Raw genomic sequence first — 13,127 nt, 5'->3', positions numbered from 1 at the left:
GACCTAGGGAGAAGTACATCAACCTAAAAACACCAAGCCTTTTCATCTCCGTTTTTTATTCTGCTATAAGATTTTATTGTGGATAAAAAGAGGGAAGCACCGGAGCTTTAATTATGATTGCCTGTTTTACTCAGTTTATGCCTTTGCTATCACAAGAACAAACTATTGCATCTACCAACAGCATCACGTATAATAGACTAGAACTAGGCAAACATGAACATTGATGGCGAGACCACAGGGTACACTCTCATCTAGGTGCATTGGATTTATGCGTGTAATATACCCCTAAGTGTGTAAACTTCAATAAAACTCCAAGCAGCTTTATTGAGCTGTACCCTATGGTAGTTTCAGAATCCCACATTGAAGAAATTATTCATTCCATTTTATTTTAAAACAAAATAATAACATATGGTTTAAGCCACAAATGTGTCTTTGATCCCTTCCTCCTATGAGGTGGCACCAGAATTCAGATGAAAATAGTTGCAAAATCTTTATTAAAAGCCTAATCAAGCCGAACAGTTTTATTATGTTTTGAAATGAACATCGGATGTCTCTCTATCCTTTCCTTCCCCAGAGCACCCTGCCTGCTCTCGCCCATCCTGCCGAGGTCCCTCAGCAGGGTTTCAGAGAGCACTCTGTACTACACGTCAGAGAATGAACCTTCCCAGTCCCCCATTAAAATAAAAAACCAATCTCCGTCTCCCGCCCCGTGCCCCCCAGTGCTGTAATGGCTCAACATCCTCTATGCGGTGACCCACTTTAAGGTCAGCCAGACTGTACAGTTGCAAAAGGGCATGGCCACCACATCGCTCAGCCGTTCCATTTGGTGCTGTATTACTGTTATATTTTTCCACATCCCACTTTCTCTTCCTCTTCCACTTTTGCCCACTCTTCTCTTTACAAGCAGACGTCTCTGAAGTTCTGCAGTGAGATCATGGGGGAGATGAGCGTGTGATAGCTCAGGTATCCTACAGCAGCCACCATAGTTCCCAGGCTCTGTGTGCATCCGGAGAACCCAGGGCATCCCTCATCCTTCCAGTTTTCCACTTGACAAGCAGCGCGAGGCACGCTGGCATTTCCTCTTCTGGCCTATTTTCTTCCCTTCACCTCGTGTGCTCATTCACACACCCATACTTTTCAGGGGTGCTTCATCCTGATCAAGTTTTATCGCAAGGAAGGATTTATGTTGATGGTTTAAACCTGACGCAGTCTGGCCTAGTCTGGCCTTTTCTGTAGATTTCCTGCCACCAAGGCCCGCACTAGAAATAACAGCACTTAGTGTTTCATTTTCTTTTGACATGTTTTATTCTCATCCCTCCTCCACCTTCTCCCTCTTTCCTTCCCTGCCTTATTCTTTTCTTTTTCTCCCTATCTTGATTCACTCTCATCTCTGCCCCAGCAGACCTGAGCTCCTTAACCATTCCATGTGAAGAGGAGGAGGAGGAAGGGGAGAAAGAGGAAGAGACATATGATGATATCGATGGTTTTGACTCCCCAAATTCTGGTTCCCAAAGCAGACCCGTGATCTTGCATGGGAGTGTGGGGCTCAAAGAACCCATGGAGGAGAAAGAAGAAGATATTTATGAAATCTTACCAGGTGAGAAATTTCATCTTCTAATTATCTTCCTCTAGTTTAGACACTCTTGACCTGGTGGAAGAATATAACTTTGACAACTCCAGAGGAAGCCAAACCTCTGAAGGAGACACGGTAGGGAAGCTTCCGTGGAGCTTCTGTGATTCCCAGCACGGAAGCTCTCCCCTGCTCTGGGGGCAAGATGGATTGATCAGGGAGTGTCTTTCATCTCTGCATGTGAAGTAATTTATTACAAATGTCAACAGGTTAAAGAGGCAAGAGTACTCATGTTGGTTTTCATTGGTTTACTGCGCGTTTCATCAGAATTCTCTAGTTTGAACTTATTTTCTGTGTAATTGTGAGGAGGATAATGGAAAGTCACCTCAAATGATGAAGGATATAGACTGAAGAAATATAGATAAACGCTGACAAGTCTTTTCAGTAACACAGTAAAGCCCTGATAGAGCACAGCTCACTGCTGCCTAGTTCAGATATACCACGAATCAAATTGCATCTCTTGCTAATAAGCCTAACGTGTGTCCTCTGCCCACCATTACAGCAGGTCTACTGTACGTATTTCTTTTTTCACAAAGGCGTGATAACCGGCATCTCAAAAACTGTGTAGTCATCACTGCGCCCGCACAGCCACTTCCTGTGTGGGTAACAGCAGCTGTTGAACAGTGCAGAGCACAGTGGGGGTCAGACTGTACAAAAAAACGAAGCCTGAGCCTTTTAACTGTGAGCTAGTTAGACCATGGGAACGCTGAATCTTCAAGACCATTCAGAAGATCGCTCCTGTGGAAATTTGCCAGGAGTTCAGTGCTCTGCTGAGAAATTCAAGTTAAGCCTAAATTTATAGCAATTTAAACCTCAGTCCCAGATGAACGTAGGAGCTAAGGTGAACAGAACATTCAGGCCCCTGAAGACAGGGCTGTTTGCTAAAAAGCGTTGTCAGTAAGCAACTGGCATTTCAAGGCTTCCTAAGAAGAGGGTCCAACCCTGTCAACGCCACATTCATCTCTCCCTTGGGGAGAAGCCATGTCATTGCTTCCTGGGACTTCACCCACCCAGCCAGCCGACAAGGAGAGCCTGCTTCTTCTCCCAGCACTTCCAGCCTCTGCTAGTCCCAACTTCCCCAGCCTTTCTGTTGTGTTTTATTATGCAAATGATATCTTGGTTGAGGTCGAGCCATTTCTTGTGTCTGAAGTTAAAAAAAAAAATGATAATTTCCTCAGCAAGTCATCGTCGTTAATGAAGTTTTACAAAAACAGATACAACCAAAGGAAAATAAAATTTCACAGGTGATAAATTTTTCCAATTTCCCTGGCAGAATTCGATAGGATTGTTAAATTAAGAGTGAAGGTGTCTGTTAGAAAGCAACGAGCAGTGATGGGTAATTTTATAGACTGGAAAATTGAATCAAATTGCTACATTAAAACAGAGCTCCTCTGAGAATCTTCCCTTTCACAGTCTGCTCCATTGCAACAGCAGGGTGCAGAAATGGATCTAATTCACAACACTCTCTAAAAGGAGATGTACTCCCCAACTCGGCCAGAGATTCCTGGTGAGCTCACATTCCACTCACTACTGTCCCAGGCTGGGGGAGATATCCAGGTGACACTCCACTTGGGGTCACAGCTGTGGAAGAGTGCTCTGGGAAAACCTTACAGAACCACCCAGACCTCTGGGGAGCAAATAAGGGCTGTTTCATGCACCATGTTTACTCCTCAAAGGAGCAGGCAAGAGGGAGCTGATGCTCAGACACACAGAGCGAAGGAGAGTAAAGGGAAAGAGGCCTCAGAAAATATGATGGGATTGAGACCATCACCTTACCCCAGGGGGGTCAATGAACGTATGATTGGCTTCTTAACAACCATCCTTCCCGCACCTCGTAAAATCCTACCCTTGACCATTGCAGCACTGCCCACGGTGCCAAAGTTCACACCAGTCTGGATACTGGAGTGGTCTCCAAGGGCATGGAGACTGCTCGGCTTTCTCTAGGAAAGCCACTTACCCTCTGCTCACAACAACTGTCCCTCAGAGGTGAGGAAGGCCACATCATAGGAAAACCAGGGTCTCTTTCCGCAGGTTAGGGCAACGGCAGCCAACTTGCTTATTAAGATTCCAATGGACAAGGCTGTACCCAGCCAACAGGTTCTTTCCCAAAATCTTTCATCCATCACAGTTTTTAGAGACAGCATTGAAGTTGGGATAAATTGGCATTTAATTATAATATGAATATTTCAGACACAAGTCTCCATCAGCTAGCTTCCTGTCCATGCCACTCAGCTTGTTGCTTCTGACATTGCTGTTAGTTTTGCATGTGCCACACTACCCATCCTGGAGGAATTGAGAGGGAACGTGAGGGAGCCTGACACTGTCTCCCCTCTGCCACCATCTCACAAGACCACCCACCGAGCAGTGGCCTGTGAGACACAGCATGGTGTTGCAGGTAAAAGTGCTGGCTCTAGGTCAGGATGGACCTGCTCTGCCACCTGCTAGCTGTGAGACCTCGAGCAAGTTATCTGCCCCCTCTCTCAGGTGTGATTTTCCCACCTGTAAAATGGGGATAACAGTAGTAGCTATCATAAAGGGATGCCTGAGAAGCCTGGAACTGATGTACGTAAAGCACTTAGAGCCCGGGCTTACAGGGAGCATTCAATACATGCTGGCTCTTCTCCATTTGGTGGTATTTAAATAGGAAGTGTTACCTCCTTGAAGAACTGGGAATCGGCTCATTCCCCACCTTCACCAACGAGACCTGAGACGGTCTGGTTGGACATTCTCAGCAATATGTGTGAAGCAGGTGAAACTGAAAATCCTGAGCAGATGGAAAGTGGATCACGCCTTCTGCTCAGGCCCCATTTTTACTGCAAGGACAGGTGCTGGGTGGAGGAACAGTCGACAGTAAGGTTGGATTGTGCTAACATTGCATACCCATCAATAGTCAAATGACTTGAGCCTCTCACATGTGTCTCATGATAACAGGTAAATGTGCTTTGTAAATGATTTTGCTTCTCCTTCCTCTTTGGCATGGGGCCTATACAAGCCTCATTGTCTCTATGTGGAAGGCGGTGTGAGATCTCCTCCCTTCCAGAATATAATTTCAATGGGCTTCCTAGCTGAAAGAAAAATGCCTGTAACACATACCAAGTCAATACAAAAATGTTTTTTCCTAATCAAAATAATGTATGGGTCATCAAATTAAATGTACAACATCACATTAATCATGGGAAATTTGCATTTGCTACGTGGCTAGCACGCTCTTTCCCGTGAGGGAAAACCAGAGCACTGGAGGTTTTCAGCCAAGACCGCAGTGTTAGTCCCAGATGATATGGTTTCAGGGTTGGTATCCGCTGGGATTTCTGAACATCCACATTAAGAATACGGGGACCCTTGATGTTTAAGATCTCTTTTGCAGTAGATTCAACTGTAGGATTCAAAATTCCATAAAAGTACAGCTTTTTATCAGGTTTCTCTTTGTCTGGGGCCTCAAGCCTGGAATCCAGCAAGGCACCTGAGACCACTGAAGCGCTGTAACTGGGGCCTCGCAGCAGCTGCGGTGGCAGCAGAATCTGGCTGTGTTCTCTAGAGAGATTTCAGGAGAGGAAACAGAAAGAGAGGCAGAGAGTCCTCCCTGGGTATTTCTATGCACATTCCGATGCTGCCTGCACTGCCCTGGAGGGTTATTATAGACCCAGAGACCAGATTGCTTTATAATAAAGCATATAACTGGGTTTTTTTATAATTTGAGTCGGTTGGAAACAAGCATTCTTTGAAATTATTTTTCCCCCACATACAGCTGTCCAGACCCACAGGAAGGGGGAATGGTGATAGTAAGAGGTCTAAGGAAAGAAATAAAGCAGACACCAAAAATACAAAGTTTATGAAAAAACAATTTCCAACTTCATAGGAAAGCAACACTCCATGAGGGGAACATCAAAGAAGAGTCAACGCCATCATCAGGCCCCTTCTGAGCTTCTTGGCCTTTTCTTCCTCTCACTCCCATGCACCCTAGGCCCTAGGCACACCGTGCTTTTGGTCAGCACCAAAACTGGAATCGTGTATTTTCTTCTACCTAGAATCCGCACCCTCAGTCTGTGAAACCCAACACATTCTGCTCCACTGTGTCTCCTCAGTGACAGCCTCCCAGAGACTCAGCTGGAATTGAGCTCTGTTTCAGCCTTTACCACAGGGATTTGTATTCAGGTCTTTCTCCTCCAATTAGTAGGTGCTCAATTATTATTTGTGAAATTAAATTCAGTGCATTGCAAGTGTTGCAGTTACCACAAATTGAGTTTAATATCTAGTATATCAAGACCATACTATGGAGATAGGATGCAAATATTTTGAGGTAACAGTTGAGATTCCCAGCTATGCAACAGAGAATTAAATGGGTTATTAGCATGGTGCTCGTATTTGCCATGTTGTCTGAAGAGGTGCTGTAGCATCCATGGATTTATATCTATGTGTGCTGTGGAGTGGTTTCTATATCCATTTTTTCGCATGTTCCTTTTGCACATGTATTTCTGCTGCATCTGTCACCAGAGCACCTTGACATCTGGTTGCACACTGATACATTTGGCATTTTTTAAGCTTCTGTCACTTTGCTTTATTTGGGAGAAGTGACTTCCCTCTTTCTTATCTAGTCATTTTTTGAATTTTATTCCCGGTTCAGCTGATGTAAGAGCAGCACTTCAGAAAGGAGCCAGGTGTCATGGGAAGCTGGCTCCTCTCTGGGCCCCCGAGGTGGAGTCAGTGTCCTATTCCTCTCAGCCTCTCATTAATGTCCCTGACATTGTGCCAAGAGTGTTGATTGAAATCAACTCTCTGGATGGTGATGCTAATTTGTGATACCCCATGGTTCTCTTACATGTTCACACAGTTAACAGAATCTTCCTCAACTGTTTTCCCAACTGAGATGAGATATTTGGGAATCAAGTAGAGCATTTTATGTAATAAGTGGTCAGTAATCTTTAGAGGTTAATTTGTTTAAAGCCTATGTAAGGTTGGGGTCTCATATGCCCTGTTAGGAGCAAGGACCATTATAATCTATTACTGTGTAAAGTTGAGCTAGCACATAAATTTTACTTCCTTCTTAAATGAAGATGTATTTTAGCAGATGTCACGCTAAAATGCCTAATAATATTCTTATAGAGAAGTTCAGCAAGCTCTTTAGCCTATAAAACATTTTTTTTTCAAAATAATCTTTTTAAAATTAAAGCCTCAGGACTTCCCTGGTGGCACAGAGATTAAGAATCCACCTGCCAGGGGCTTCCCTGGTGGCGCAGTGGTTGAGAATCCGCCCGCCAATGCAGCCACTCGCTGCAACTAGAGAAAGCCCGTGTGCAGTAACGAAGACCCAACACAGCCATAAATAAATAAATAAATAAATAAATAAATAAAAGAATCCACCTGCCAATGCAGGGGACATGGGTTCAAGCCCTGGTCTGGGAAGATCCCACATGCCACGGAGCAACTAAGCCCGTGCGCCACAACTACTGAGACTGCGCTCTAGAGCCCGCAAGCCACAACTACTGAGCCTGCATGCCACAACTACTGAAGCCCGCGCACCTAGATCCCGTGCTCCGCAATGAGAAGCCACCGCAATGAGAAGCCCGTGCACCACAATGAAGAGTAGCCCCCACTCGTTGCAACTAGAGAAAGCCCACGTGCAGCAATGAAGATCCAACACAGCCAAAAATAAATAAATAAATAATTAGTTAATTCATTAATTAAAAAAAAATAAAGCCTCACCTTACAGATGAAAAAAAGAGAGAGAAATTTGGCTGTTTAACCCCCTTTTGTGAGCAAAGAGCCTTTTTTTCTGTTGCCATATAATCAGTTTTCTTGACTTTGGAGTTTGAAAAATACCAGTTTGATTTCACTGAAGGATCCAAGGTAAATTGTATGCCTCTGTGTGTATGGGGCCCTCTGAAGCTGGGAGGGTACTGAGAGGTGTGCCTTTCACATGCAGTTGTAGAGGGCACTCTCCTCACCAGATGATGGCCCCCATACTCGCTCTTTCAAAGGCCGCAGAGGCACAGCGCCCAGCCTCTCACTTCAGCAGCTAGGCTTCTTGACTGGAGCCCACTTTCAGCCACCCGGGAAGGACAACATTAGATAGAACAGATGTAGGGACTGGAGCTTCCCGGTTCGCATCCATCACCATAGCACTTAGTAATGGTGGCAAACAATATATAAGATCTACGGCCAACAGTCTGCTTTCTTTCTAGGTGACTCCACAGGCGCAACGGAAATCAGAGTATCTGTTCTGGAATTGAACCGCATAAATAAAGCAGAGTTTTATTTTTTCCACTTTTGTATCATGACTGGATTAAGTGCTGTTGCCTGAAAGGATAAAGGAATCAAGTTTTAGTTTTCATTTTTATCATTGCAAATACATTTACATTCTCCTATTTTACAAATGCAAAAGCAGGCAAGCCACTTTCAATAATTTATTTTAAAATCAATGCTAATGAGGTTATGTCTCATCAGTGGCCGAGTTTTACAATAAAGTCTGATTTATTTAGAAAAGATCTTTGGTGTAGCTTCCCATCTAATAGTGGTGGGAAGGAGGTGGAGTAGCAGGCACGGTGACCCTCCAACTTCGGATCCAATTTGTAATTCACAGCGGAGATCTGACCCAATTTACATTGATTAGAATTGGGAGGAAGAGACATCTGCGCAGGGACAGCAAAGGCAGAATAAACCCTCTCTGCAAAAGTGCCTAAGCACAGCAAATTACTGGTCTTTGTGATTAAGATGTTTGATATCAGCAAAAGAGCTGTTCTCTGTCCAAATTATTGGGTATCTCTAAAACTGAGGACGTACCAGCTCTTCTTTGAATGTTTTCAATCCTGTGAAATTGGTCCCACGTCAAAAAGGAAAAGCATCATAGCAGAGGAAGGAAGGAAGTGGGCAAGTAATAAGACAATGTGCAAAGAATGATGTTTAACATGATTTATTTCAGCGCGATCTATTTCCCATATTTGATTTCACTCCTCCATTAGGAGCACTACAGGTGGTAAGTAGGAAATTGTCTGCTGCAAGGTCATACATGGAGATAAGTAGAGTTGAGTCCTTTTCCCACAGAATCTTATAGGGCAGATATATATTTACCTATATCTATATAGAGAGAGAGATAGATATCACATATCACTTTTTTTTTTTTTTTTTGGCTGCGTTGGGTCTTTGTTGTTGCGCGTGGCCTTTCTCTAGTTGCGGCGAGTGGGGGCTACTCTTCCTTGCGGTGTGCAGGCTTCTCATTGCAGTGGGTTCTCTTTGTTGTGGAGCACGGGCTCTAGGGCACGAAGGCTCAGTAGTTGTGGCTCATGGGCTGTAGAGCGCAGGCTCAGTAGTTGTGGTGCACGGGCTTAGTTGCTCCAGCGGCATGTGGGATCTTCCCAAACCAGGGTTTGAACCCATGTCCCCTGCATTGGCAGGTGGATTCTTAACCACTGCGCCACTAGGGAAGTCCCACATATTTTTAAATCTTGGTAATATGACTTATTTCCCAAAGTATCAATCCCAACAACAATTTTAATTTTTTCAGGGGAGCTATATCATTTTGTATGTGAAATCAATTGCAATTCTTTAATGCTCTGTAGTGTTTTAATATATTTTTATGCCGTTTCTTCTTAGTTATGAGCTTAGAGTTTACTTCCCCTAGTCTGACATACCAGAACTCATGTTGCCCTATAAACCTTATATTTAAGGGGGGAGGGGGGCTGCCCCGTGCCATCGCCTCAAAAGTTCCATTTAATGGCATAACTATGGGCAAGCAAGACAGGTAAGTGCCCTAAGATCCACAGAGAGAAAGGAAAGTACATGTGGCTGGAAGAAACTGAGCATTCAGCCCTCAAAATGTTCCTTTCTATGCCCCATTCATTCCGTGTGTGTGTGTGTGTGTGTGTGTGGAGGGTGTAATGATGAAAAGGAGAACAGCAAGTATATTTCTGTGCATTCTACCCCACATATAAAATAGCTTAATATGATTCTGGTACTCATGCTTTCTTGATAAGGACCGAATTCCCATGTTATCAGATAGTACGAAGTCTGGGATGAAACAGGTTAATGAGGGTAAGAAACTTAGGCCAATCATGTTGTGACTTTGACCATATAAACACTTGGATGGAGTTAGAAAATAGCATTGATTTAGGATTCATTGTGTACCTGCCATTCATTCCAGCTGCCCTCAGGAGCTTCCACTCTCATGAATGAAGCAGGCTGAATAACAAACAAGAGTGAAAAGATAACTACAAGGCCCAAGTACTAAGAACATAAAATTGTGGACATGACCAGCTTCTGTGACAGCTGAACAAAGCTTGATACATTAAGGACTAATTAATCACAGAGGGTTTAAACACGTGCTTAGCTTCACACACAAATTCTGGATGCTTACGTGGAGATAATACATTTTGAAGAGAATGCTAGAATGGGAGGAGAAATAGGTTTTGAGGAAAAGGATTAGGATCCTAGTAATAGGCACCTAAATAATCCAGTGGATCGGAAGCTCCATAGGGCGGGGACCCGGCCAGTCTTGTCCATCACTGCATCTCCAGTTCCTAGTGCAGTGTCTTGCATACAGTAAGCACTTAAAAATGTTTGTGAATGAATGAACAGAGATGGAAATAAGAGAAGGCCAGTTGAAGGTAAGAGATGATTTTTTTAAAAATGGTAATTATTGCCTTAAAGAAGAGAGTGTGATGAGCTCAGAGAAAGAAAATCTGTCAGTACAAATAACAGACTACTGACCGCTAATTGCTAATGCTGATCATGTTTATCCCCGCAGATGAAGAGCATGATCTAGAAGAGGATGAGAGTGGTACTCAACAAAAAGGAGGTATGAGACCTTCAAAAATGTACAGGTGCTGGATAGGACATTCGGGCTTCCCACTGGAGAAGGCACCTTTCTCTGACTACAAACATTACCAGACTCGCTAATTAAGAGGGTAACTGGTGTGTCGACCTCAACAGTCCTGAATAAGATGACTGGACAAGGAAATATCTTAACTTTAAAAGCAGCCACCCATTCACTTTAATTAATGTTCCCAGAACTGCTAAGATTTATCCTAGAGAGGTGGGAAGCCAAACCAGATATTTATTTTTTTCCTATCAGTATTTCTTAAATCAGTACAGTGAAAATAGAATTGTCTCATCTCTAAGAGATCAGAGGATTGAGAATGGAAAGAATAGAAAAGTCCCTATCTGAGAGGCCCGGAGATTTCAAGTTCAGAGGGGAATGGAAATGTGTCAGATCTGAAAAGTGAACATGGGGTGAAGGATAGAATTGCTTGGTTATGTTGACTTCTGATGGCCTGGTTTGATTCCAGGCACATTTGGAAATGAATATGTAACAGCTTTGTTGAATACAAAATTATTTCTTATTCATCCCAGACTGTTAACCATGTTTCAGTCTGTTAGTGAGCCCATCCTTTCTAAGGTCAGATGCCCCTCTAAAGCCTCCTTAAATGGACCAAGGACCTACTCTGTCATTGTCTGTAAAGGAATATGTGTTGCAAAGGCCACCTCAAGGACATTCATTCCATCAGCAGAGCCTGAAAGTGCCTGATTTAGATACTGACTGACTTTTTCTTAGAAATTCTATGGAAGTTTTAAGCCTAGGGGTTCTTTCCCTCTTCCTGTCCTGCTCCTCCTCTGTTTCTCCAACCTCCCCTTTTCCCATTCTCCTCTCTCTTCCTTTCCTCGTGCCTTTTCTTCTCTTCCTAATCCATTCAGCAAAGCCCCTTTCCTTGGTTCATTCTCCATGGGAAGAGAATGTGTAACAGGTTTAGTGAAGGACCCAACTTCATAAACACCCAGCTTCTCATGAGGAGAGAAAAGACAGCAAAGAGGCAGCATCAGAATTCATTTGCCAAAGCCAGAGAGAGAACTGAGGCAAGTATAACAGGAACGTTAGTGTAGTTTCAAATAAGGACCTCGTGACAGTTAACACATATGATTAAGTCCATTCTGAATCTTAGTTTTTACCGTTCTACTTGCCGTACAGAATTCCAACAAAAAATCTGTTTCCTGACCGAGCCATGTCCCACATATGTCTCTTCTCAACCAACTTCCCTTGCTAGTGCAGGAAAGAAGCACTTCATGTGGACAGCTTGGGTGGAGTAACTAGAAGCTTCCTATGGCCAACTTTAAACTCCTTTGGGAAGCAGCAGTCTTCTGGCAAAAGCCTAAAATTCAGTTTCAGACGTCTCCCTCATCTCTCTTCTTCCTTCCACCCCTCTTTCTAAGGTTCAATCTGAAGAGTGAGGAGAGATTTATTTCTTAACTGTTCCAGCAGCTATAATTCAAGTACACTTAAAAAAAAAAAAAAACCTTTGTTCCTCATGCTTCTTGCCTCCAAAATTGGTGTTGTTAAAGTGTAGTGAGCTCTAAATATGTTTCTATGGTTTATACCTCCCACCAGTTATAATGATTGGTGACTTAGTGATTAAAAAAACAGAGGAGGACTTTTCCCTCTCTCTGCAGAATCTGAGGCAGGAATTTATATTATCTGTGTTTACTTATTTATTTATTGAATTTACATGGTGCCTTTTCTACAAAGGAGCTATAGAAACTGCAACAAATATGTAACATCCAAATGTCATCACTTAGCTTTAAAACAATAAAATACAGAGGTTCGAGGGATGGGTAGGCATATAAAAGGCAGGGAGCTTCAGGACAACGTGAATTCTTCTGTAATAGGCAAGCTACACAGGTTTGGTTCACTTAGGCAAGTCAGGTGTCACATGCCCTTTGAGAGGGAAAAATATTTTCTCCTAAAAGGTACCATGGCTAGCAGAGTCACCTTTAAAATCCACATACTTTCCTTCACTATTCCAGGGATCCTTTTCCTGGAATGCTGTGCTTTTCCCTGATGGAACTGCGTACATTTTTAAAGCCCAACTAAGAGCTTATCAGAAGAGGGGAAAAAGGAATTCAGTTTATCCTGATTGGGTGTTAATGACCCTGTAAGATGTAATTTCTTTTATTTTGTTCTGTTACCTAGAAAATCTATCACGGCCTTGTAGTATTGATTATTCAATCTATAAAGAGCTCGGTTTACAGCTTGACTGTTAGTAACAGGGTTATTCTAATGAGTGACTCTTCAACACCTCAGATTTTCACTAAATTCCAACCCATCAGCCTAACAGTCTAACACTAAGTGTCTTTGGTGATGACAGCTTATCTCCCTTCCCTATCATGAGAAGGCATGTCCAGGTAACCAAAAATAAAACTCATTCTGTGCTGTCTGTATGAAAACGACTGGCCGTTTGCTTGGGTATGCCATGAAAAATAAAAAGCAGAGCTGGAGGCACAAATCATCCTTAGATACGTCAAACCTCTGACCAAGAAGGATCTTGAAACAGGTTGCTTTTGCTCTGAAGTTGTAGGCAAACTCAGCCAAGGGGGCAGCCCATGTTCACTCATTTCTGCAGGGCAGAAAAATGGTTGCTGATGAGCGTTCCATTTCTGAGGCATTTTTTCCACTTTAGTGGCAGCCAATGGAGTGAACTATTACACAAAAGAAACAGAGGGAAGCCACAGAGGT

At 43.2% G+C, this 13,127-nt stretch overlaps 1 protein-coding gene across 1 annotated transcript in view; it reads left to right on the top strand.

The window, feature by feature from the left end:
* SKAP1 (src kinase associated phosphoprotein 1) overlaps nt 1-13,127 on the top strand; it is a 283,028-nt gene that overhangs the window by 243,298 nt on the left and 26,603 nt on the right. Inside the window, exons 9-10 of the mRNA XM_012537805.2 lie at nt 1,403-1,597; nt 10,368-10,418. Of these exons, the coding sequence (XP_012393259.1) occupies nt 1,403-1,597; nt 10,368-10,418 (246 nt within the window). The remainder of the gene's footprint in view (nt 1-1,402; nt 1,598-10,367; nt 10,419-13,127) is intronic.

Source organism: Orcinus orca, chromosome 19 (assembly GCF_937001465.1).
Source record: "Orcinus orca chromosome 19, mOrcOrc1.1, whole genome shotgun sequence".
Classification (NCBI taxonomy): domain Eukaryota; kingdom Metazoa; phylum Chordata; class Mammalia; order Artiodactyla; family Delphinidae; genus Orcinus; species Orcinus orca.
The sequence above is the reverse complement of the archived record's forward strand: the minus strand, read 5'-3'. Positions and strand labels throughout refer to the sequence as shown.